We start from the raw sequence: 26,939 nt of genomic DNA on the forward strand, positions 1-26,939 counted from the left end.
CCAATTCAGTGTTGCATGTCTTCCTTCAAAGACAGGACCACATAGAGTGCATTGCAATAGGCAGTACAGTAGTTCCCCGGGTTACGCACACCCCGTGTTGCAGACGTTTGAGTTGTGGACGCCCGCAACCCGGAAGTGTTTCTGGAGCGCACGCGACCCCTGGATGCGCAGAAGCGTTCTGTGCACTTCACACATGCGCCGAAGTGCTCAAATCGCGCTACTTCCGGGTTTTTTTTAAAATGTGTGATACGCACGTTACCCTGGGTTATCGCGTGCGTAACCCAGGGTAACACTGTAGTCAGTTTTGGAAGTTACCAGAGCACAGTGTAGAGTGGCCAAATCATCTCTGTCCAAAAGGGAGCATGGCTCCAAATCAACTGGAGATGGAAATAGGCACTCTCTACGCACCAAGGCCATTTGAACCTCCAGGGACAATGTTGAATCTGGGATTACACCCAGGGGAGGGCAATCCCATGCAGAACAGACTGTCTTCCCTACCTCCCAGGCTTGCCACCCACCTGTAGCTGCAACATAAGCCATTACTTAGCACAGGGATAGAGAACTCGTGACCCTCCTGATAATGTTGGACTCAACCCCCCCCCCATTGATTTCCAACCATTGGCCATACTAGCTGGCATTGATGGGGGTTGGAGGCCAGCAACATCTGAAGGGCCAAAGATTCCCAACCTCTGCATTTTAAGTGTTGTGGTCACATAATCTATTGTGCTTCAATAATAACCTCCTGATTTTATCCACATATTCTAGCCCAGGAATAGGAAAACTCAGCCCTCCAGATGTTTTGAGACTACAATTCCAATCATCCCTGACCACTGGTCCTGTTAGCTAGGGATGATGGGAGCTGTAGTCCCAAAACATCTGGAGGGCCGAGTTTGCCTATGCCTGTTATAGCCAGTGAATTGCAAACTGAAGAGCGGGGGGGGGGGGAAGGTGGGAGGGGAGAGATAAACCCCTGGAAAGCTCGGGGGCTCTTTGATTCCCACATATCTTTTAAACTGGGCTGTGCAGTTCATCAGTAGTAGGTGTGGTGTTTCTGGTCCCTGAAGTCAAGAGCTCCCTAGAGAAACAGTGGACAGTGAGTGACCCAAGTTAGTTAGCAGGATTGTGTGTCTGCCATATCTGGTTCAGGATACCCTGAAATGACACCTCACCCAAGGTGTTAAATGTTAACACTTCATGGTGAACTGAGAGGATTGTCCATTGTTTTTTGTCTTGAACTGTTTTCAGTTACATGCTGTTTTTCTTTTCTAGATTTGTGCTAGTGAAGTGGAAGCCCTCATGATGCGACTCCAGCATACTTTCAAGCAGGAGATGAGTGGTGTTGGAGCAAGCCTTGAAAAAAGGTGGAAATTCTGTGGCTTTGATGGACTGAAAACTGCCACATGAACTTGAAACTAATAGGACTTTGGACCATGATTTTTTTTTCTGATTTCTATCATTGATAATAAAGAGAAAGATTGCAAGCAGAAATAGTTGCCATTTTGCAACAGAAATGGTTTGTTGGCTGAGTTTACAGCCGCCAGAGAGACCTAACATTTCTGTTAGAAACTAACCATCTAACATTTCATTTCATTTCAGTGCTGTGATTACTCTGTTTCATGACTTTTATTTGGACAGAATCAGCCATTTTGGACCTACCTGTTCTCAAATGGTTATGGAAATTGTGGAAAGACCAAAGCAGCGCTTTTCCCCCAGCTGGTTCCAGTTCTGGGGTTTCTCACTTGCATTACCTCCATTGTTGGTGTGTATGCAGAGGTGCTCCCAGTGGTGGCTATTGGGTGTGGTGGAGGAGAAGACTGGGAGGCCAAGGGTTGGTCAAGCCAGGGCCAACGACAGCTGGAGCCAACTAATTTTGTCCACATCTTCCTCCCTGCTGAGTTCTAAAAGGGCAACACTTAGACTAAGGGGAAGGAAGCTGACAGCCAGTGCTACCCTCTGAATGCAAGTGAGAAGGTAGGCAGGTGGCAGCTGTTTGAGAGCAGGCTGAGCTTTGTGGGGCAGTTCTCCATATGCCCTAATGGACCACCCTCCCCTGGGTTCTTACATTCGCTGCTTTGAGCACATTCCACGTGTTGAAACTTGGGAACTGTTGTCCTAGCAAAGGTCTGTACACATTGGTGACCCATGATCAGATCAGCTGTCTCTTTAAATTTTATTTTAATAGCCATTTTGTGGAAGAAAGGAGATTGGAATGTGACTGCAGTGGTACAGTACAGTCTATTAAAAATTCATTCCATTGTTCTGCTTTCCTGATTTAAATCTTCCCTTTCTCCCCTGGAAGCTGCTATTTGTCATGGTGAGAAAATGACAGCTCCTGAGTGGGTGGAGGTTATATTGTTTGCTTATTAAATTCATATCCCACCCTTTCTACCAATGTTGCCCTGGGGTGGGTGCAAATATCACGTGGTAAATGAATAAAATTTTCTTTAAAACAATTCCTGTACAGATTTTTTTAAAAAAATACTAATTAAATACAAATTAAAGATGCCAATGCAGATTTAAAAAATAGTGTGGAAGAAAAGTTCAGTCTCTTCCCTCTCCTGGCACTGCGATCCCAGTTCAATTTGGACCTCCACAGTTGCTTTTAACAGCTATTTAGAAGAAATTGGGGGGGGGGTTCTGATCATGGATTTCTGACTTTTCATCAAGCTGATTCTGCAACACTGAATTCTTTTGCAAAATTGCTAAGGGTTGACTCTTAGCAATTGGCTCTCCTCCATGTGTGGTATCTTTGCTACAATCTGCTGGGTGCTATTATTATTATTGTTGCATGCCACCTCCAATCCCCAAGTGGTGCAAGATTCCAGGGGGTTCCAGGTCCTTTACCCAGGGTTTGTGTTTCCTTTTGGAAATGAGGCACAGTGGAGACTGTGGTGTCTTTAGGCTATAGGGTTTATTTACAAATACATACAACCTGAGCCTATGGTGGATGGGTTTACAGCATCAGCACCTCCCAAAAGGTCTTGCTTCTTCCATAACCACAGTCTTGGATCTAAGACTGTCTAATCATGCTCTCTATGTGTCTAGCTCACATTGTTTCTAACTTTTAAAACTCTGGCTTTATCTGTTGTGGGAAGGGTCACACCCATTTTCTGTCTGGTCCTCTGTTTCTTAATCACTTATCACCTTAGACAGTCACAACAACACATGAGACTAGTCTGACTTAATTAGCTTTTGACACTTAGCTGATTCCAGTGATTAGAAGTGTCTTAGCACCCAAGCTTGAATTACATTCTAACACTCACTGGATCCGTGGATTTTAGAACACGCGAGTCTGGCACCTAGTTTCAACACACTAAGCATTAATTAAATTCTGATACTACTGGACCCAGGAATTTAGGGGAGTCTGGCACCCACACACTTGTAACATTTATTTATGAAATTTCTATACCACCCTTCATCTGAAGATCACAGGGTGGTTTGCAGGTAGCCTGTACATCGGTCAACCTATGTTCCCTGTGCCCTGATTATTGAAGTCTACACTGGAAAAGATGGCAGTAAGAATAGATTGGCCATAGAAACTTCTCCTAGGCCATGTGAAATTCATTTTCATATTTTACCATGTGTTTTCTGCATTAAAATTTTTCTGTTTAAAGTGGCTACTGGAGTCCAACTGATACAACATAAAACAAGCTGTTTAGAATATTGAAATGATCACTGTTAAACAAGAAGCATTATCAGAAGTGGCAACAGTACATTAACTCTGTATGCATAGCAGTCAGTCAAAACATCAAATGCCTCTTCAAATAAATAAGCTGCTCTGCCAAAGGCAGGCAAGTATGGATGGCACTAGAGACTATTAAAAAATGCCCCATTCTGCATCTGATAGCAACAATGGCACAGAGCAGCAGGGCCTCTGATGGGAATAATATATGTGCAGGCAACATTGGATGTCCACTTATAGATTGCCAGAATATCTACATCACCATAAAAACAAAACCAAGGACACGTGTGCATATGCTAATTTATATACATACATACAAATTTAAAAATTAAAAATAAATTCATCTTAGTATTTGAGGAAGACAGTGACCAGGTAACCTGTACACCTGATTGGTATGCTGTCTAGATGCTGAAGGGCAACTTCAAGGCCCTGCTTTTTCTCAATTATTTATCTTTAAAGTGGACTTGACTGTACTGCCCTCTGTAATGTTAGATTACCCTAGGTGGAAGATTGTTTTTAAGGGTCCAGGTAACATAGGCAAGCATATAATAACATGATCTTCCTTATCTGATATTTTGGTTTGGCATTGCCATTAGGGTGGGCAAGTATCCAGCACTCTAAAGTCTGAAACTCTTTGTGGGGTAGTACCTAGTAGTGTCATGGGACTACTGTACTAGGTTCTTAAAATACTTTCTGATACTGAAACAGGGCCCAGAGCTGTAGCCCAACAGTAAAGGGTTGGAATTAAAGATGTGAAGGCCCAGGAAAATGGAACATAGAGAAGGGGAAAGTATTGGTTCTCTTCATAGTGGGAGGGATCCAGTTTTTCCACTGGATGAAAATGGAAGTTTAGGGAAACATGCATAGTATTTTCTCTTTCAAGATTACTGGGTTTGTGTAGTATTTTAAAATAATAATACTATGTAATACTATATTCAAGTTGTTTTATCCAACTAACTTCTCACAACAAACATTCAAATCAATGGATCTAAGTTAGTCATGTTCATAAATTTCAATGGATCTGCTCTTAGTAGGACTAAGATTGGAAGCAAGCAACCCAAGGTAAAGAGACAGTAACATGAGACCATCTTATGACTCTGAGACTTAAACTTGAGATGCTGAGACTCACTGGACCCCAAAATCTATGTCTTGGGGCCTCCTGAAGTGGTGGAGATGGAAGAAAGAGCAGTAACTCCTTTATTTTCTGCTTTAATGTTTTCAAAGTATTTTTGTCTCTCAGCTGTAATCTTTGGACTTGTATTGAAACTCCCAGCTCAGCCTTGGGTGCACTTTCAATGCCAATCTGAAGAGTCCACTCAAGTGGTGAGTAAATAATTGAAAATATTAGCACACAGTATTCATACCCTACAACAATGCAGCGAGCCTTGTGTATCTGCTTCAGTACACCACAGTGCAAACCAATATGGTGTAAGTAAAGAATGTTGGGGAAGACCTGGGAGAGACCAGGGTTTAAATTCCCACTCAGTGAGAGAGCTCAATGGGGAACCAAGGGCCAGCCACCGTCTCAACCTAACTTTTTGTGGATATAACATGGGAGAAGAGAGAACCACGTATGCCATCTTCAGCTCTCTTGCATGTAGGCGACTGAGTGCGGGGGCCAGCAAAGGAGGACGGTCCCATCCTCTGCACCCAGTATAAGAGAACACAGTGGTCTAGTGGAAGAAGGAAAGCACTCGGTCTCCCGTTTGCCAGCCCGCAGCAAACACACTTCTCTGGGCGAAACAAAATAGGAAATTAATTCTTTCCAGTAGCACCTTAGAGACCAACTGAGTTTGTTCTTGGTATGAGCTTTCGTGTGCATGCACACTTCTTCAGATACCACGAAAGCTCATACCAAGAACAAACTCAGTTGGTCTCTAAGGTGCTACTGGAAAGAATTAATTTCCTATTTTGTTTCGACTATGGCAGACCACCCTGAGTACTCACTAGAAGGACAGATCCTGAAGTTGAGGCTCCAGTACTTTGGCCACCTCATGAGAAGAGAAGAATCCCTAGAAAAGACCCTGATGTTGGGAAAGATGGAGGGCACAAGGAGAAGGGGACGACAGAGGATGAGATGGTTGGACAGTGTTCTTGAAGCTACTAACATGAGTTTGGCCAAACTGCGAGAGGCAGTGAAGGATAGGCGTGCCTGGCGTACTCTGGTCCATGGGGTCACGAAGAGTCGGACACGACTGAACGACTGAACAACAACAATGGCAGACCAACACTTCTCTGGGGTTATCGACAAGCCTGTGATCATGGCTTTGCTGAAAGGTTGAAACCCGTCTTTACAGAAGGTTAGCGATGCAGGGTAGGGTCTGCCTCGCAGTAATCCTCCGCGCACCCCACTCTGTAACTACGCTTGACGGATGCTGTGAAGCCCCGCCCCGCAGGCATCTAATTGGCCCGCTTTCGCAAAGGGGAAGGGGCGCCCGGTCGGTTGAGTCGCGGGACATGACGTCAGAGGAAAGCGACGCCGCAGCACTTCAGAGAGGGCGGAAGAAGCCGGGGAAATGCCTCCGAAAGGGAAAAGCGGAGGCAAAGGGGGAAAGGGTGAGAAATGGGGGGCACTGAATGGGGGAGGGATGAGGTGGGTGGGATGAATTCCAGCTGCAACCAGAGAACCCAGGAGTCCTAGTTTCCTTCTCCCCGGCCAGTTGCTGACAACAGGGACACCAGGAATCCTGATTTGTCTTCTCTGCCTTATTCTCCCAGTAGGGACAGTACAGCCTAAGAGTCTCTGCTCCCCGCCCCCGCTTCTCTGGAAGGTTCTGCACATCTTAAACCAGCCCTGAAGCAGATTTAAGCACCAGAATGGCGTGCAGAGATCTCCGAGACACGTAGTTGTCCACACGTGCCTGGGATGCCTAAATAGGTTTCCAGCCCCTTGACTCATGAAGAGACCGGTTTGTGGTACAGCATATCCCAGATCAAGGATATGTAATCCTGTGGTCCTCTAGATGCTCTTGGACTCCCAACTCCCATCGGCCCCAGTCAGTCAGCAGGGTCAGTAATGGTGTCCATTGTACTGCGTTTGGAGAGGCATGAGCCCTCCTCCCTAGCTGCAGATGGTACAGAACAGCGGTTTGGATACACATAAGTCGCAACAAAGTGAGGGGATACTTTTTATCAGTGTTACAAAACAGGGAGAAATTTTTCATATTCTCTGTGCTTCTTCAGGCAGAATGTGAAGCAAAATGGGAATGGAGAAAGAACAAAGCTGTCATTGTAATTAAGTTCCCAATGCTGTGATTGTGGTGTTTCTGTGTGCTTTCACATCCTGCCTGGGTTCAAGTAGGGTGAGCAACCTTTGCCTTATAGCACCTTAAGTCTAGCATGCTTCTGTGCATTGCTGTGAGACTGGCAACCTGGAGTCTGGCTGCACAGGGCACACACACAGCCAAGCACAGGGTGTGGGTTTGGCACTATGGAAGGAAAGTGTCATAGTGCACCCAGGGTGTCTCACTGTTGCCTCTGACCTTGTGTGTTTTCATAGGTGGAGCATCCTCTGGCAGTGATGCTGCAGATAAGAAAGCCCAGGGCCCTAAAGGAGGTGGCAGCAGTGTGAAGGTGGGTGTTTTGTGTCATTTCACCTTGGTTGTTGTCCCTGCGGTGCAATTTTAGACAAGAAAGAGACAAGAACATATGCACGGTGTAATTCAGCTAAACTGGGGAGGGTGACTTGCTTCCTGATCTCTAGCCGCTCAGCACAGCTAGCTTGACATTAGTCTGCACAAGGAGGGTGGGGATTCTGTGGCCCTCTAGATGTTGCTGGACTACGGCTGGTTGATGAGAGTTGGAGTTCAACACCTCTCCCCTACACTAATGACTCAATGCTATGGGACGCACAACTAGTGAGATGGGGTACTGTAAACCACATTAAATTACAGTCAAATGCCAGAGCTGTCATTGGTTGCATTACCTATTGAGGAATAATAATAATATTAATAATAATAATACGTAATACATAATACATAATAATAATACATAATAATACATAATAATTTATTATTTATATGCCGCCTGTCTGACTGGGTTGCCTCAGCCACTCTGGGTGACCCCCAACAAAAAACCTTCAGCCAGAGTGATGTCTAATCTGCATTTTGCTTTTTTTTAGGTGAGGCATATTCTATGTGAGAAGCATAGCAGATGCCTGGAGGCATTGGAAAAACTCAAGGCTGGGTTGCGCTTCAGTGAAGTAGCCTCTCAGTACAGTGAGGACAAAGCCAGACAAGGGGTATGTGCCTCATTCTGTTTTGTGCTGATAGACCACCTTGTTGCTGTGGTTGCCACCTTTCCTTTGCTGCCCTGAGGACTTGAGAGAAAGAGGCAGCCAAGGTGCCATAGTCTTGCTTTTGCTATTTCACTGCCTGTTCTGCTGTACGATTTGGAAACACTGAGCTAATTGAGATCTGGATTTAAAAGACTAGAGTGAAGCTTAGCTGCAGCAGAAACACAAAGGCGGAGCCAAATGAAATCTGTGTGTACAGCACTTTGCAGAAGTAAGATGAGTTTTAAAAAAGACAGGTCTCTGGCCTCAAAAGCTTTCAGTGGAAATCCCAACAGAAGAGGACACAGGAGGTGAGGAGGCTTGGAAAGGTGAGAGCGAAAGGGAATGAAGAACGAACTTAAACAAAATGTTGACACTATCTTAGCAACCTGACCTACAGGAAAAGCAAATTAGTAGCATGTGCAGATAGCAAGCAAGGTATAGCATATTGGAGAGGGAACTGAGGTCCAGCTGTAAGGGCTTGTGCCTTTTATAGAAAGGAAGGGCAGAAGAGAGGTTGGATCTCCTGGTTGATCACTGGATGATGTACAGCAGACGGGTGAGGGCTTCTCACTCTCACTTTTGTTATAGCAGCCACTTCAACAATGTCCCTCCTCCCTTTCTAAATTAGACAGTTAGAATCTCTGTTGTGTAGTAACTCAGATGTGGATTTATATATGTACAAACAGGTCAGCACAATGTGGGGGCTCATGGGGAACAGTAGCCACGTCCCCAACGCTACCCTTTGCATCTGGCTCTGGTTGGTGGCCCTGAAGTTCTGCTAAAAACTAAATGTACTGAAATTTGCCCAACAGCCCTGCTATAGGGCTTTAACAGTCTCCTGTTGTTGTTCTTTTCCAGGGAGATCTGGGCTGGATGAGCAGAGGCTCTATGGTGGGACCCTTCCAAGATGCAGCCTTCGCCTTGCCTGTCAGCAGTATGGACAAGCCCGTGTACACAGACCCTCCTGTGAAAACCAAGTTTGGCTATCACATCATAATGGTTGAAGGGCGTAAATAAAAAATGTTCCTCTGTGATGCTGGGAAGTCCTTCCCTTTCATTTAATCCCTTGGTATGGTTGCGTGAGAAATTGGAGATTGATTTTCACACACCCTCACTAGGTGTGTCAAGGCTGGTGTGTGTACACCATGGTGGGGTGAGAAACCGTGTGTGTATTGGGAATCAAAACTGAAACATTGAGGGTGGTTGTGTAGAAAGGAGACACCCAAGGAAGGACATGATAAACATTAATGAAATTATACATGGTGTAGAGAAAGTGCATCATTCCCTCCTTTTTAGTTTGGCCTTTAGTTTAGACAGCTTTAAAATTCAAGGCCAATAAGGCTGTAAGTGGCTACTGTGGCTAGGTTCTGTGTGTACCAGACATTTAAAGCACCCTCCTACCCCCCAAAAAATCTGCAGTTTGTGAAGTGCACTGGAAATTGTAGCTCTGCAGTGGCTAAACTATAGTTCCCAGGATTCTTGGGGGGGATTCATGTGCTTTAAATGTAGGGTGTGTATGTAGTCTTGATACTCATTCCCTTCGGAATCAGAAGCAGCATGGCTCTGAATATCTCTGTTTGTGGGGAGCACCAGCAGGAGAGGGCTGTTTCCTTCATACCTTGTTTGTGGACTTCTGAAGAAACATCTGACTGGTCATGATGGGAAACAAGAAGCTGGGCTAGATATGAACCATTAGTCTGATCCAGCAGGGTTCTTCTATGTGGTTTGTTCTTCCTGGGTAGGTGGCAGCAACAGCAGCAATTATTTAAAGCTGGCCCACGTGACTGGTAAAAAAGGGCTATGTTTTATTTTTATTGTTTTGCAGCAAACACGACAAGCAGCCTTCAGGGCACCTCAGGAGGGGTCCCAGATGGGATAAATGGGGCGTAAGGGGCTAGCCCCCTGTAATTCTTTGAGGGTATTGAAGGGGAATGACCTGCTGTCATCCATTAATGATTCAATATCAAGTCCAAAATCTTTTAAGTCAGGGAGTAAAACCTAGGATCTCAAGCATGCAAAAAAGCCTTCACTCTAGCACTGTGGATGTCACTTACTTTTCCCCAAACCCCACCCTTCCAAAATGCTAAAGGCAGTTTCTGCATGGTTCCCAGGCATGCAGTTTATATGGTTAAATTGCTTAGCTTCAGCAACAAAGCTGCATCATATGCCCTTAGACCAGGGTTGAGGAACCTTTTACAGCCCAAGGACCACATTCTCTTCTGGGGGCCAGATGTCAGTGGTAGGCATGGCCATAAGGAAATGTGGTTGGAATAATGGATTATAATTTTACCTTTTTTCAATAGGCCAGTTACTGCACACAGGCAAACCCCTTTCTATCTATGCTGGCTAGCAAAAAGAATGATCAGAGTTTATAGCCAGGCACAGCACCCTATATTTTCCTTTGTGTTGTTAGATTTAAACAAATGTCAGACATAACTTGAGAGTGCAGAGCAGAGCCAGGGAAGTGTTTGACACAGCTGTGGTGTGGTCTGGGAACAGTCCAGAGGGCTAGGGCTGCATTTGGTCCCCAGGCCTGAGAAACCCCTCCCTGCTTTAGACCATTGTCCGAACTTTATTTTAGCAGCCACAACAACTCTTACAAGCCTTGCTATAAGAGCTTTTACAAACTAGGTTTCCATTCAGTTCCATTCTCTCTCCACACTGACAATCACCTCTCCCCTTCCCTCCAAACATAAAACCCAAAATGGGTTAATTACACAACGGCCAGGTTTATCTCCAGAGAGGGGTCCACTTTTCAGCATCTTTATTTGAAAGCTCATCCCATGTAGTTCTAAGAGATCTACTTCTAAGTAAGAGGTCCAAGTCTTGGGCAGTCTTAGCTACACAGCCAAGGAAGGAAATGCTTTACAGCTTACATGCTAGGAGAGATGTTGGAACTGGATGTCTGGACTTGTTTTCCAAAATGCAAAGTACATTGCAGCTGTTTCCGCAGGGTTGTGCAAGGCTTCACATAAATGCATGGTGGTGAACCCAGCAGCTTCATGAGGAACCTGGGAAGAAGGGCCAGGGCAGGCGTAATTAATAGATACAAATGGTTCTGCAGGACAAAAGCACATCAGTGTGCACCTGCAGATCTCTGCAGGTGCCAGTTGCACAAATTAGTTTCTTGGTTCAGGGTTGAATGCCTGAGTGTGCCTCTGTTATGCAGAAATCTGAGAACCACAGGAACTGTCCTAAGTGATTCTCAAATTGAGGAAGGCGCTCTCCCTCCTTTTGATAGATGGATTCTGAATTTGTGGCTTATACACAGACAAGCACAAATAAAACAGATTTGAAGTTGCACATGCAATAAAGGAAGGCAAATACTTCCAGTTAGAACATACTAGATATGTGCATTGCAAAATATCATGTCCTTTTACGGAAGTAACTTGCATATAGGAGTTCACCATGGTTAGGCCCCACAACCATGTAGGTTACAATATTGAATATGAAAAGTGGCTGAAATTATGGAACACCAGAATAAAATTTACAGCATGTATAACGTTAAAGGACAACGTATACAAAATGATGCATAGATGGCACCTCACTCCTGTTAAACTAGCAAAAATGTACACGAAAGCTCATACCAAGAACAAACTTAGTTGGTCTCTAAGGTGCTACTGGAAGGAATTTTTCATTTTATTTTGTTTATAATAGGTAATAGAAACTGCTGGAAATGTGGAGTAAAAGAAGGCAGCTTTCACGCATGGTGGACATGTGACAAAGTTAAGATCTTTTGGGGAAACATCTATAACGAACTAAATATTTAAGTATACATTTAAGATAAAGCCTGAGGCATTTTTGTTAGGAATGGTAGGGGAGGGTGTCAAGAAATCGGACCAAAAACTATTCTTATATGCAACGACGGGGGCGAGACTGCTGTTGGCACAATTTTGGAAGCAACAACGAATCCCAGCAGTGGAGCAATGGCAGCAAAAAATAACGGAGTATGTGGAAATTGCTAGGTTAACGGGGAAAATTACTGGTAGACAATTGGGCAATGAAACTTTTGAAAAAGAATGGGGATTTTTTTGGATTATATTGAAAAGATTTGTTGAATACTGAATTACTGAGATAGACCTTGTAGCGTGAAGTAAAATAAAGTGGAGATTATAATGAAGTTGAAATGTAAGAAAGAAACTGTATATTTAGAAAATAATATAACACTAAATTAAATTGTGAAAGTACGGAAAATGAATGTGAAAGGGAATGAAATAAGGACAATGCAAAAAGTAAAAGTTTTATTTAAAGAAGACAGAAGAAGGAAAATTGGAAGTCAAGTTCTGGAACAATCTGTGATGTCTATATTATGCATATATATGTATATGATAAAAAAAAATCAATAAAAAGTACTGGAGCAGGTTAGGCCCCACAACCACTGCATTCTTGTACAAATCGCTCAGTTGTGCTGGTCCAAGTGACCTTCCTGATCAGTTGTGTTTCACTGTTTTAGTGGGCTGTAGAGAGAAACTTGGTGTCTTTAAAGTGTGTCTGTATAGTTTTGGTATGGAAAAATAACAACATATTAAAATTAAGTGCATCTACACATACGTGTGTCCACAAAAGACCCAAACCCCTGTGTGTAACTGCAGGCAATGCAATAGGAACCCTTCTGTAAATGGCATGTGCAATATAACTCTGTTAAAATGGTAACAAAGTACGTACTGTACCCAGATGTGTCTTTTTACAGAGGATGCTTTCACTTCACCTTGTTTTCTCAATGAATCCACCAATTTATTGATGAAATATCATATTTACCAGTAAAACCTGAGCTGAAATGGTACAGAGGGCAAGAAGTTGTCGATAAAACATTTCCCAACAGACTGGCAATAAACTTCTTGCCAACCCTCTGCAAAACCAGTCTGGCAAGTATTTGTTAAAAGCAGAGCAGACCTGCCAAAAGAGCATATTCTGTGTATGAATAAAAAGGTAGGTGTGACAATGGATTCAAGAACCAAGGCATTTGCCACTCCTAAAGAAAGGCCCAGGCTGGCCAGGAAAAGACTAATCAGCAAGCATCATCAGGTATCTTGATAGACAGAAGACAGTCATAATACTATCAAATCCCTGTTTCAGACCACCTTTTTCTGTGACGTTTGCATTATGATTTGGGATGGTTTGACTAAGGAGTTGGGCAATTTCTAAAGATTTTAAAAGTTGGTACATACCTTTGTTCTGGGTCCCCTCACCACCTAGCAAAGGGGTGGGGACTCTGTTGCAACTGAAAAATAAAGACCTGCCTTGCTTTCCTTTAACTGGTTTCTGCCTCTACCCTTTCTTCTCTCGCCGACAACGGACTTAAGGGATATGAGCTCCCTTGGTGATAAATTGGGTTGCAAAAGCCAACCTCCCCCCCACACACACACACATTTTAAATGCTACTTAGACTAAAAGAGCTGGAAGGGATCCTGAGGCTCATCTAGATTAACTCTCTGCAATGAGATTATTTGGAATTTTGTTTCTATGTTGTATGTTACATATGTGCCAGTAAAATTTCAATCTCAAAAACAAACCAAAGAAAGAAAGAAAGAAAGGGGGAAAGAAAGGGGGGGAGAAATGGCGATGTATAAATCAACAACAACAACGACGTGCGTTGCTAATAATAATTGTGCGACAAACAACGATGATGTTATTATCAATAGTAATAATAACGCAAACAGAAATGCAGATGCTGCTATTCTAAGCGCTGCGGGCAGGGTTGCAGCAACGAATGGGTTAAGGCCCCTCCCCTCTCCCGCGTGACCCAACCTGGGTCCTCCGTTCGTTCCTCTTTTTGCAAGATTCCCCCACCCTCCAGGATTCCTAAAGAGCGGATTGGTGACTATTTCACGCTGGCCTCCGAACAGCCCTGTGGTTGGCCGAGCGGCGAGAGCGAAGGGCTGCGATTGGCTGGATTGCCGTGTTCCTCTGTTCAGCTTGAACTCGGAGTTTTGCGGCGCGGCTGATCCCAAAGTTCGGGAGCGTCACTGCAAGAGGGAGCCGGGAATGGACCGGAGCTGTGGAATGGGGCTGCCGATGCCGATGCTGCTGCTGCTGCTGCTGCTGCTGCTGCTGGCGCTGTCCTGCCCGGCGGGCGCACTAGAAAACGGGTTGGCACGGACGCCGCCCATGGGCTGGCTGCACTGGGAGCGCTTCCTCTGCCAGATCGACTGCAACCAAGAGCCCCGCCGATGCATCAGGTGAGCGCCTGGGATCTTGGGCTAAGAGGGCTGCCAGATCGAACGTAGCGTTTTCATTCTTCAAAAACATCCATCCATCTATCTAGCCAGTCTCTGTTAAAAAAAAAAAAAAAACCTGCAAGGAAGGAGAGTCTGCCGCCTCCCAAGGGAGACCATTCTTCTACTGTCAAACTTCCTCCTGGTGTTGAGTCGGAATCTCCTTTCTGGTAACTTGAAGCCATTGTCGAAACAAAATAAAAAATAAAACAATTCCTTCCAGTAGCACCAACTAAGTTTGTTATTGGTATGAGCTTTCGTGTGCATGCACACTTCTTCACCTACCTGTAACTTGAAGCCATTGGTTCAAGTCCTACCCTCCAGAGCAGTAGAACAAGCTTGCTCCACCCTCGATGTGACAGCCCTTCAGATACTTGAAGATGGCTATCATATCTCCTCTCTGTTGCCTCTTTTCCAGGCTAAAGGTAACCAGTTTCCTCAGCCATTCCTTATTAGGTTTGGTTTCCATATCCTTGATCATATTGGTCACCCTCCTCTGAACACATTCCTGCTCGTCAATGTAAGAACCTGAAACTGTTCTTAACCTGAAGCACCACTTTAGCTAATGGGACCTCCTGCTGCTGCTGCGCCGCCAGAGCACAATTTCTGTTCCTGTCCTGAAGCATTATTTCTGGGTTAGCGGAGTTTGTAACCTGAAGCGTATGTAACCCGAGGTACCACTGAATACATACAGTCTCTCTCTCTCTCTCTCTCTCTCTCTCTCTCTCTCTCTCTCACACACACACACACACACACACACAACACTTTATACCTGTGTGTGCACACATGAGAGAGAAAACTCTCTCTGTTAAATCCATCAGGTTCATGAAAGGTTTGCCAATATAAAGGTGTACCACAGATATCTGTTGCCATTACTGTGGGCTAAGACTCTCCATGGCTGGGGAACCTGTGGCTGTCCATGTAATATTGGACTACAACTTCCATCTTTCCTAGCCATTGCCCGTGAGTCCAACATGTGAAGGATTGCAGATTCCTCATCCCTGTTCATTTTAATGAAAGGCCGTCACCTTTCATTGCATGGTTCCTTTGCTTTTTATGAGACACTTTAACCAGCAGATGGAAGCTTTGTCATCCATAGAGATCTGTGACAGGGGAAGGTTCCATCTGTTGACTTCCTGTTTGCAACTGTTAAAGGAACAAAAGCCTTTGACCTTGAAAAGTTTACAGAATAAGTCCAAGTGTGTTAATTATGTGACACTTTGATACTCCAAAATCAGAAAATGTGTCCACAATTGCCAGTGTGTAGTGGCAAACTCTCACTTATCTGCTATTGATAACTCACAATTTGCCAAGCGCAGTGAGAAGCTGGCATATGCGCTGGTATGGAAGTATTCAGCCAGGAGCCCCCAAAATACATTGAAACTCCTGTGTACTACAGCAAGCCTTGAAGCTGAGGGAGACAACACTCTTTGCAGGAGAGGGGAAATATGTTGCATTTCTTCAGCATATGCATTACATTTCTGGGAGCCTGGGCAACAGGCTGCCTTGGATTTTTGTAGCCCTGGTTTTACTGGCATGTTTGATCTGGACCCATCTGGGACCTGGCCTGTGCTTGCAAACAGAATGGTAGAATGGTCTCTGTGTGTACACCAGTTCAGATTGCAGATTGTTTGCCCACTAGATAAACAACAGCAAATTTTCTGTGAAGAGAAAATTAGAACAATTGAGCTGAACCTGGTGTCCTAAGTTTCGTTTGTTTTGTTTGCAATTCTTTATGTAGAGGCACAGCCTGCAGCCTGAAGTTCACTGTGCCACCTTATTCTGCTAAATATGTCAACACAGGCTAAAGAAGCAAGCTGTGCAGTTTGCACATATCCTATGACTGGCCTAGCCGATATTGTAGTTTCCTCTTTAATGGTATACGTAGCCTAAATGTACGGTAAGCTGTTCCACATTCCATGGAATATTCAGTTGGCTAAACTTTCCTTGTATGTAAATCATCATGATTTGTTTTTATATAGTGCTGTGACTTGTACATGGACCCTATAGGATAAGAGGTCCTCATCTCAAAGAGCTTACAGTTTTGCCTGCTGGGAAGAGGAAACAGATAAGAACTTTTTCAGCTGGGGGACAACAGTAAGGGGCTGAGCCAATAACTTCACAGAGGTGATGGGCTTTGCAGGCAGTTAAAAGCTGTTGCTGCAAGGTTCAGAATGCATAGAAGTATTGTTTCATTAGCCACATAGGTGGGGTTGTAGGCACTTCTCAGTCATAATTATTGTAATAGCAATATTTAAATATGAATGGTTGGGAGTCTGCAATCACTAAATACTATCTTGCATTAAATACCTTCCAGGTGTGGGTTTGTTTTTGGGCGGGGAGTGGGATTGCCAGTGGAAGCAGAAAATAGTTCTATTTTCAGTACAGACAAATAGAATATAGATGTTCTTCACTTTCTTATGGTTAAATGTCAGTCTTAATTCTAACTGACATAGTCAACCTGTCCCTGGGATGTACCACTTTTAAGCTTCAGATAGGAACCCCACCCCCCCAATGATGGAATGCTCCCTCATTTAAGAACAAATAAATCCTGCATGTAGAAAGTGAGTATTTCAGGAAAAGGGCTAGGTTAGCACCCTTCCCTTCTCCTTGGCATGCTAGTGTTCTGTGTGGATAGTTTCTGTTTGTTTGCGTGGAGCATTTCATTGTGGGAGCCTCCATTTCTGAAGTAGTACCACAGATCTATAATCTACATGAGATTTAAGACCACTAAACATCAGTATGTTTCTGTGTGCATGTACAACCTCTCTCTCTCTATAACAAAAATGTAAGATCGTCATTGTGCAGCCCCATTAGAGGATTTGTTGTGAATCATTGCAGTCCTGGGTTTGCATGAAGGCAGGGGAGGGGAGGCAGGTTGCCCAGTGGTAGTGGTCATGGCATGGGAGCAAGAAGGGAGGAACACTGAGAGGCAGAAGTTGGCTGTAGAATATATGAGTGGACATTTTGCTAATTTTTTCCTGCATCACTAAGCAATATGATATTGGATTCTCATTGGATTCTACTTCACTACCAGCTCAGTGTTGGTACCCAGGTTTTGGGACCTTAGCTCACTGTTAGAACACTTTTACATGCAAGAGGTCCAAGGTTCACTCAGTCCCTGGCATCTCCAGTTAAAAAGGATCAGAAAGCCAGCGTGATGACAGAGACCTCTATTGCACAATATTCTGCAGAGCCTCTGCCAGTCAGACAATGACATTGGGCTCTATGACCTGGAGGAAGGCAATTTCCTATGACTTTCCTTTTTTGCCCTCTTCAGCGAGCAGCTGTTCATGCAGATGGCAGACCTTATGGTGTCAGATGGATGGAGGGACGTTGGGTACCAGTACTTGTGTATCGATGACTGCTGGATGGCTCCAACTCGTGATAAGCAAGGCAGGCTCCAACCGGATCCAAATCGTTTTCCTAGTGGGATTCGTAAACTAGCTGACTATGTAAGTGGGTTCTTGCTGACCTTTCCCCCAAAGCTTCTTTCACCTTGAGGTCAATGAGAACATATAAATGAGGAGCTGGAAAGGATGATGGAAATGGGAGAACTTCCTGTGCCTGCTCCAGTTTCACAGTGTGTCCCTAGCGCTGTAGAACTGCAGGGCTGAACATGACAAAGAAAAGCATTCCCCCTCTCTAGATTTAACCATCCATAAGAACTGCTAAGAATTGACCTGAGCATGTCAATTTAGACCAGCATCCTCATTCCAACAGCAGACATGAAGGCAGCAGCTCCCTTACAGTTGTTTGTCTCCAGCATCTGGTATTTAAAGATAGACCGCCCACTGGACATGGAGACTCTACTTTGCTCTCCTAGCTAGTGGTCATTGATAGGATAGCCCCTCCCATGTCCTGTCTCATTTTCTTGTGTCAACCCCTTTGTAGAGTAGCACCATACTTTCCATTGTTGAAAAACTAGTGCACCTTTTCTTAGCCTATTTTCTCCCCACCCCCATTAATTAAAAGCAGGCTGAATTCTTTGGATTTCTGCTTATAAAACATGAGCTTTCCACTCCAGAAACCTTGCTGTGTTTCCCCTCTCAATTACCTGCAATCCAGATCCACTCCAAGGGGCTGAAGCTGGGCATTTACGCAGATGTCGGGAACAAGACGTGTGCTGGTTTTCCTGGCAGCCGTGGTTACTATGATTTGGATGCTGACACCTTTGCTGGCTGGGGGGTGGACCTGCTGAAGTTTGACGGCTGTAACTTTGGCACCCTGGAACTGTTGGCAGAAGGTATGTCCCAGAGCGGGATTTGCCAGGAGGTCAGAGTGAACCTTTTAGCTTGCGTGGAATTTACTATTTACCTCGGCCTTGGATAGGGTCACCCAGTTCACTTCCCTAGAAGCAGGAAATAGGGCTTTAAGGAGGAATATGTGACTCACTTTGTCCTTCCTCTCTCCCCACCCAAAAGCTCTCTCCCGTTTGGGGCTTAGGGCACTGTTCAGGGTGCTTCATTTTAAGAAGACAATGACACACTTAAGTTCGTTCAGAGGAGGTGACCAGGATTTGGAGGGTGGGTGTCTGGAATTAATATGACAGGGATGAGGAAATCAAGCCCTCCAGAGGTTATGAGACTCCCAAATCATGTCAGCCCCAGGTAGTTGGGTCAAAGGTCATAGATGATGGGAGTTGGGTGCAACTTCTGAAAGGCCACAGATTCCCCATCCTTGATCCAAAGCCAGAATTCAGGGAAATGAGCTTCATTGGCCTTAACTTACATTTTTCACTTCCTTATTGAAGACCTTTGAAAGATAGGCTTTGGTTATTTGGTTATTTGTTTTCATTCAGGGGGGTCTCTGCTCTTTGCCACCAGGTTATAAGAACATGTCTCATGCTTTGAACAAAACAGGCAGAGACATTGTGTTCTCGTGTGAGTGGCCGCTGTATGAGAGACCCTTTCAGAAGGTAAGGAGAGGCCGCTTTGCAACCTTGCTATTTCCCTGGGGCTTATTGCTGGACTACAACACCAATCAGCTCTGACAGTTGGCCACGCTTGCAGGGCTGCTGAGGGCTGTAATAATTCAGCGCCAGCTGGAGGGCCAAAGGTTCCCCACACCTGTCCTAGGACAAGGGCTGGTAACCGAATGTTGATGGACTACAACTCCCATCACCCCCGACAATAAGTCATGCTGGGCTGAGTGAGGTCTGATGTGAGTTGGAATCCAACAATGTCTGGAGGTTCTTCACAGGTTCCCCATTCCTACACAGTGACCTCTGGTTGTGATGAGATTTACAAATCTGCATATGAGTACATAAAATAATCAGGAAAGGTGACTGTCATTGCCACACCAGTGATATTTGGTGTGCTGGGAGCCTGTCTGGCAATGTAATAGTGAAATCCATTGATTGTGATGTTAAGCTGCACCTTGGGAAAAGCATCTTCCCATCTTGCAGCAAGAATGACTATAATCCTCTACACCCAACTCACCAGATCAATTATCTGAAGAGATGGGAGGATGTGATAACACTTCCCTCAGCTGATTTGCAGGGGACAGCCAGCTTTGTCCTGGTGTTTGTATGCTTGCTGTATGCAGGAGAGTGTGGGGTCACCACACCGGAGTGGTTCTCAGAGAGGAAAAAGGTTCCTCACTCTTGCTGCAGCGGCTCCTCCTGTGTTCGGAATGTGTTATGTTTAGTGTCTTAGGAGTATATAGATGGCAAGAAGGGAGAGTTACGCGGAAGGGCCGTAGCTCAGAGGCACAGCAGAAGGTCCCAGGGTCAATCCCCGGCTTCTCCAGGGAGAGGCACTCTGCCTGAAACCATGGAGAGGCACTGCCAAGCAATGCAGACAGTGCTGAGCAACATGGACCAGTGGTTTGACTTTTTTGCAAGGCAGCTTCCTATGAAAAGTTTTATGGGGCAAATGACTTCAGGAGAACTTGTAAAAAGGGAGGGAGCCCCTATCCAGGTCTTTACCACACTTTATTTAAAGCCAAGTTGAGTCAGTGCTGCAGTTTTGGGAACTGCCCGGCACAGTCTCTGGTAGAAGACCCAAATAGCCAGCCATGCCCCCGCTGAAACAGTCTGTTCCATTCTGACGCAGTGCTCAGTGGGACTGAAACATGACACATATCAACAACAACAATCTTTATTACAGTCCAGAGACCCAACAATTCATTACAAAACAGCACATATCTTAAATAAAGCAAATAAATCGTTGCCACCTCTTTTCTCTCTGTGTCTTTACTCCTCTGGCAGCCCAACTACACAGAGATCAAACAGTACTGCAATTACTGGAGGAATTATGCTGACGTCTACGATGCCTGGGGCAGCGTCAAGAACATATTAGACTGGACATCTTATAACCAGGACAGCATTGTGGATGCCGCTGGGCCAGGGGGCTGGAATGACCCGGATATGGTAAGAGAACCTTTTTCTGGGTCACTTATTCCAGATTCCACTCTGTTGCTCAAACATCCAAACCCTCACAACCTTCCTGAGCCTAGGAGAGGGGCCTGTAGCTCACTGGGAAAGGAGAATCTGCCCAGATTCAAACTCTAGCAATCCCAGATAGGGCTGGAAGAGGCTTCATTCTGTAACCCTGGAGAACTGCTGCCGATCATTGTAGGCTGGGGGAGTGGTAGTTACAAAGAGGATATCAGGCAGAGGTAGGAGGCTGTAGACCCTCATTTAACCCAAACATGCATTTGGGGACCCAAATATTATTAATTATTACTATTAATTCTGTTTTTGCCATTATTGTTTGTATGGCGGTACTGTTGCAGTTGCAACCCACCTTAGAGCAGGTCACAGCTTTGTGGTGGGTCCTGACGCACAAACAACCAGTGCTGTAGAGTAGTGGGTTCCAATTAGCTATGCATCATGGACCCCTTGTTTTTCAAAAGACAAGCCATGGGACCCTCTACTTTTGAAGATTTTGATATATCTATGGTACGTTTTGTTACGTGAATGGTGCCACGGACTCCCTGGGTGAGTTTTCTGTGGCCCACCAATTGAGAACCATTGCTGTAGTAGAGATTATTGAACTCGATGAACCAGTTCTCTGGTTTTGGCATAAAATAGCTTGGTGTATTCCAATCATTGCTATCTGTATAAAGCTGCTGAAGAGGGCGAGTCTCTGCTCATCAGTCTGCCTTGAGTGTTTCCCAGGTGTCTGCCTTTTATTTATTCTCTCTCAATCTTCCTGCAAGCCCAGACATCTGCTTTGCATGACTTTAGCTTCATTTCTGGGTCGTATATTAATTTGCATGTTTTCTTCATGTTTATAAAATGACAATAAGCCGCCCAGAGTGGCTGGGGAAGCTCAGCCAGATGGGCGGGGTACAAATAAATAAATTATTATTATATGTGTTCCTTTCAAGATCTTGGCTGTAAATAAGTTTTTACATGTGGCCCACATGGAAACTCAGTGTGGTATATAGTGCATTTTATGGCCAAAGTGTCTCTGCAACATAAAATTTCTGCCTATTGCCTACAGCCATTTGGGATGCCCTCAGGCTATCTCAGCTATTAATTAAACAAGCTTTAAAAATGGAGCACGTGAGAAAATAACATGGCATCCCTGTGCAGGGCCTTCCTAAGAAAAATACAGAGCAGCAGAGTATAAAGAGTTTGATTCCTAATTCAGGCCCCAATCACAATATGCTGTACATTTAAATCAGCATCATACCACTTTAAACAGTCCTGGCTCCCCCAAATAATTTTGGGTACTGTAGTTTGTTAAGGACGCTGGGAGTTCTTAGAATACCCTTATTTCCCCCCCCCCCATGGATCTACAACTTATTTTTTATATCATTTTTATTAAGTCTCCCAACAATATTTAAAAACATTTATCCTTTTTTTTTTTAAGCATACAAATTTATTCTTGACTTCCCACCCTTCCATTTCTGATTTATTTATTTATTACTCCTTTTTATTAGCTGTTTATAGATCTACAACTTCTAAAATGGTTTAAGAGCCAGTCCTTCTTCTCAGGCACCCTCAGAATGTAGCTCTGTGAAAAGAGGGGTTTCCTAACAACCCCTGGTACCATACCAAACTACAGTTCCCAGGATTCTTCAGGGAAAACCATGGCTCTGTATTTATTATAGTGGTGTAATATTCCTTTGAAAATGTAAACTGCAGATGGAGCCACACATTTTAAGTGCACTGATATCAGGCTATATATAAAAGTTGTTCTGCTGGATTCACCTTTGGTGAAAATCTCCACTTGAAAGGCGTGTTGGAAAAGAAAGGTCTTCGTTAGGAGCCAAGGAGACAATAGAGGTAGTGCCTCCCTTTGCAACGGAAGGCCTGATTTCTACACTGTGCGAAGCAGACCTTCTGATGAGGTAGTATTTGCAAGAGGCCATTACACTGAATCAGGCTGTTTGCTCATCTAACCCAGAATTGTCTACTCAAAACGGGCAGCATCTCTTCAGGGCTTCAGGCAGACACAGGCTTTTCCTAAAACCTTTCCTCTCGTCTTCTTAACTGAGAATGCCTGGGATTGAACCTTCTCAGTGCAAAGAACATGTGCTGAGCTGTGGGAGTGGACAAATCTGGTGATAATTAAGGGCTGGGTTTGGCCCTGGGGCCCCCAGCGGCTGATCACCAGCCTAGTTCCCTTCCTTAGTGTAGCATCCCGATACCTAAGAGTTGTAACCCACTTCAATATGGCAATTCTCCTCTACCACCCTCCTATGCCAGCTGGTGATTGGAAATTTTGGACTGAGCTGGGATCAGCAAGTAACTCAGCTGGCACTCTGGGCCATCATGGCGGCTCCACTTCTCATGTCCAACGACCTGCGTCAGATTAGCTCACAGGCCAAGGCTCTCCTCCAAAACAAAGAAGTGATAGCCATCAACCAGGATCCACTTGGCAAGCAAGGATATCGAATTACCAAGGTAAGACTGCTATGGGGAAAAGGCGAGTGGAGAGGAGGAGGAGGAAAGTTTTGAAAGCCGAAACAAGGTGGATTTAAGTACTCTTCTGTTCTCAGTCTTGATGTCTTTAGCCTTGTTTCCCAAACTTGAGTCGCCAGCCTTTTTTTTTGGACTACAGTTCCCATCATCCCTGACCACTGGTCCTGCCAGATAGTTGTAGTCCAAAAACAGCCAGAGACCCAAAGTTTGGGAAACTGCTTTAGATTACCGTAAGTTTAAAGGCTGTACTCATCCAGATCATGTTCCAAATACAAATGGGACGCAGCCCCACCAACCTCAGCTAGGCCTCACCTGCCTGCCTTCTTACCTACAGCAATACCTGGTGGCCCTGCTGCCAGCTTCCTTCTCTGTAGCCTCAGCACTGCCATTGTAAAATTCATTACTTTTTAAAATTTCCTCCCCTACATTCAAGCAGTATACACATTCTATGAATGAATTGGTTAGCTCTCCCTGTCATTTGGCTTTGACTCCAGATCTTGTTTGTTGGGCTTTCTGCTTTCCCTCCCTGTCCACTTCAAACAGGCACCAGCAGCAGGTGAGATTGTTAATTCATTGAGTCCAGTATTATCTCCCCTGGACTGGAAGTAGAGGAACTTGGGCAGAGGTATTTCACACCGCCTGCTCCCTCATCCTTTTAATTGGCAGTTTTTAAGGAAGCACGTTTTAGGTTTCTTAAAAGCTGGTGTTTTGCAGCATTAAGAGTGTGAGCTGGGAAGTCTCTTTTCAAATTGCCTCCGATGTTGAGCTTATAGGGTGGCTGCTTTTAAGCAAGCACTCTTTCTCCCTTCCTTAGATGATCCATTTAAATAAGAGGTAGGGGGTCTTTTTTCAGATTGAGGGCCACATTCAGTTAGGGGAAACCTGAAGTCTGCATCCCATGGAAATTCCCAGGTTTATTCACACATACACCCACCCACACCCTTTCCATCCAGGCAAGTGAAAGGCAGCAACACAGTTCCAAGATGGTTACAGCTGGACGATACCACTCAAGGAAAGCATGGAACAGGACTGGAGACAAGAGATACAGAGGCCTGGAGGTTTTCATTTGGCCCCTGCATCCAAAATTCCCTGCTCCCAATTTAAATGAAGTTTCCCATTTTGAATAGATATATAAATATCCTGAGTGGTCCAGAAACATCTGGAGAGCAAAAGGTTCCTAGCTCTGCTTTAGAGCAATAACATTGGATCAGGGTTATCACAGGATTGCTTCCTCCAGTATGAACCTGCTGAAATCTTCTCCATCAGAGGCCTCCTGGTGCTCCTGCTAGAGAAATTTAGATAGGGAGACAGCCTTGTCGGTGGTGGTCCCTTGTTTATGGAGCACCCTTCCCTGAAGGGCAAGGGAGTCCCCAACACAATCTTTTACAGTTCTGTCCTTGAAGCCCTTTTAGTAGTTTAAGGGTTCACATGACCTGGAAGCTGTCTGCACTGGCTCCCTCAGCCTATAGAGTGAGATGAGCGTGCAACCCCAGTCTGAACCTAATGGTCAGGGGTACCTTTAACTTTAAGGGTTCACCATATAAGGGTTTGTAAACTTTACTTGTCTTTGCTGTTTTGTGTTAAGAGAAAAAGCAGTCTACGGAGCAGGGATGGGGAGACTGTGTCTTTCCAGATGCTGATGAACTACAGCTCCCATCATCCATGGCTATTGGGCCGATTGGCTGTGGCCAATGGGAGTTGGCAGCCCAACATCTGGGGGGCCACAGCTTCCCCATCCCTGGTGATTGTTACTGCAGCTGGTAATGGATGTTGTGTCTTCCCAGGAAAGCAACTTTGAGCTGTGGGAGCGGCCCCTGTCAGGCGGAGCCTTTGCCATTGCTGTGCTGAACCGTCAGGAGATTGGTGGACCACAGGCTTTTGTCTTCTCTACTGCCTTCCTTGGCAATGGCTTAGCTTGTAACCCTGCCTGCTCCATCCAGCAGATCCTTCCCACCAGTGTGGACTTGGGGCTGCACAACTGGGTTTCACCCTTGAAGGTGGTGGTGAACCCAACTGGCACAGTGCTGTTGAAGACGGTGGTGACTGAGGAGAAACTGTTTGATAATGGAAACAAGCACTTTCCAGAGTTCTTTTAACATAGCATATTTTCCCCCCTTCATTTTTTTCTCCCAAGGAGGACTTTTAAGCAGAAGCAGGTAACCTTCCTAAATGTCTGGGAAAGGTTGCTACATCAACTCCTTAGTTCAGTGCCACATTCCTAATCCTGCAGTGACTTCTAAATTTCCTTTAAAGTGTAAGAACCTGCATTTCAGGAGAAGTAAGCTGGAGATAGGCTATGCCTTATTGCGCTTTGCCAAACATGGTATCAACACCATGTTTTCGTCTTCTACCTCTGGGGGATACAGTGCACGATGAATGTAGTTGTGTTAAGAAAAAGGCTGTGGTTATATGCCAGTAACTCCTGTGGGCGGTCACCTATTCCTTCAGCTTACTCAAACCACAATATACACAACTTTGTTACTTTTAGCCCTCGCCCCCCCATCAAGATAATTATAGCACAGCTGAGATTACAACATGCACACCCTGTTGTACCTCAGGCACTTTTCTGAAAACCTGTTTCAGCAGGACACTTTTGAATAAATTGTACTATGCCTATTTACTGAACTTCTGTTTTTGCCTGTGAGTTTTGTTTGTTGTGTAATCCACATTGTATGGGGGAAAAGCAGTCTTATCAATAAATCTAGGGGAAATCTCAGCTGTGTTGCTACCAGTAAGTTTGAAGTCATCCTGGGCTTTACATACCACCAAGCCCCACTGCTTCACTAAAGTGATCCATACAATGTGATTGTACAAGAGATACTGGCAAAATGTTTTCAATGAATCTTTGCTGTCTTTCTGCCATGAACTAAATCCCCATTGCTGGCAAGGGATAATGGAAGTGAATTAAAAGTCCACATGATCAAGCTATTGGGGTTTTTGTGTTGTTATATTCCACTTGCTGCTTACTAGTTAAAGGAACACCACAATGGGAAAAACCAGGTCAGTTGTTTAAGCCAAATACAATGAAGCAAGAAACTAAATTTTGCTTATGATTTCTTGAAACTTAATGTTTGTTTCTAGATTAACAAATAAAGGTGCAAAAATCTCAAAATTAAGCATTTTAAAGAAAAAAGACTGAGAATATAGTTAGAAGTGATTATGGGAGTTTAGTGAAGGCATATCCGGTATAAGCCTTTGTACTCTTGGGGGTTCCCAATGTTGGACTACAACTCCCATCATCCGTAACCATTGGTCCTTCTGGCTTGGGATGATGGGAGTTATAGTATAACGAAGGGGTCAGCAACCATTTTTAGCTGTGGGCCGGTCCACCGTCGGACTATATTTTGAAAAAAAAAGAACGAATTCCTATGCCCCACAAATAACCCAGAGATGCATTTTCAATAATAGCACACATTCTACTCATGTAAAAACACCAGGCAGGCCCCACAAATAACCCAGAGATGCACTTTAAATAAAAGGACACATTCTACTCATGCAAAAACACGCCGATATCCACTGCACAAATTCACTGCTAGAGATTGAAGAGGGACACGCATGGAAAATAGCTTTTGTCCCTGCACAGTACATTACTTTCCATATTCCCAATTGCTTCAAGACCTGAAAAAGCAACATATCTGCTTATCTTCCAACAGAGTCTCAGCAATGAAAGTAGTCCCTGAGAAATACGTTATGTCACTGAATAGGCTTACAATGAAGGTTTTCCTCAAAGGGAATGTGCAAGTGGGGAAAAAGTGGGGGGGAAGGGCTATACATGGGTAAGTATTGAATGAGTGGGAAAGGGGAACAGAGAAAGCAGGGTTTGTTACTAGGCTGCCTGTATAAAATGTCACAGAGAAAACAGAATGACAAAAAGGAGTGAAATCTGTA

General features: G+C 44.6%; 3 protein-coding genes across 6 annotated transcripts in view; all 3 read left to right on the plus strand.

The window, feature by feature from the left end:
* Positions 1 to 2,255, plus strand: part of ENOX2 (ecto-NOX disulfide-thiol exchanger 2) — a 40,324-nt gene extending 38,069 nt beyond the window's left edge. For all 3 annotated transcript variants that reach the window (XM_033137227.1, XM_033137226.1, XM_033137228.1), the window contains exon 15: positions 1,270 to 2,255. In XM_033137227.1, the coding sequence (XP_032993118.1) occupies positions 1,270 to 1,404 (135 nt within the window). In that variant the 3' untranslated portion in view covers positions 1,405 to 2,255. The remainder of the gene's footprint in view (positions 1 to 1,269) is intronic.
* Positions 2,256 to 6,119: 3,864 nt separating this feature from the next.
* PIN4 (peptidylprolyl cis/trans isomerase, NIMA-interacting 4) lies at positions 6,120 to 8,996 on the plus strand. Of its 2 annotated transcripts, XM_033138099.1 has the most exons (4): positions 6,120 to 6,238; positions 7,182 to 7,255; positions 7,803 to 7,922; positions 8,817 to 8,996. In XM_033138099.1, the coding sequence occupies exons 1-4, from the start codon at positions 6,199 to 6,201 to the stop codon at positions 8,973 to 8,975; spliced, it is 393 nt and encodes a 130-aa protein (XP_032993990.1). In that variant the 5' UTR covers positions 6,120 to 6,198; the 3' UTR covers positions 8,976 to 8,996. The 2 variants fall into 2 exon arrangements, with proteins under 2 accessions (XP_032993990.1, XP_032993991.1); XM_033138100.1 differs by lacking the exon at positions 7,182 to 7,255 and having other exon boundaries at positions 6,125 to 6,238.
* Positions 8,997 to 13,902: 4,906 nt separating this feature from the next.
* Positions 13,903 to 25,979, plus strand: GLA (galactosidase alpha). The gene is made up of 7 exons (XM_033137725.1): positions 13,903 to 14,137; positions 17,454 to 17,628; positions 18,242 to 18,419; positions 19,000 to 19,091; positions 20,385 to 20,546; positions 22,836 to 23,033; positions 24,836 to 25,979. The coding sequence occupies exons 1-7, from the start codon at positions 13,944 to 13,946 to the stop codon at positions 25,145 to 25,147; spliced, it is 1,311 nt and encodes a 436-aa protein (XP_032993616.1). The 5' UTR covers positions 13,903 to 13,943; the 3' UTR covers positions 25,148 to 25,979.
* Positions 25,980 to 26,939: the final 960 nt, after the last annotated feature.

The sequence above is a fragment of the Lacerta agilis genome, chromosome Z (assembly GCF_009819535.1).
Source record: "Lacerta agilis isolate rLacAgi1 chromosome Z, rLacAgi1.pri, whole genome shotgun sequence".
Lineage (NCBI taxonomy): Eukaryota > Metazoa > Chordata > Lepidosauria > Squamata > Lacertidae > Lacerta > Lacerta agilis.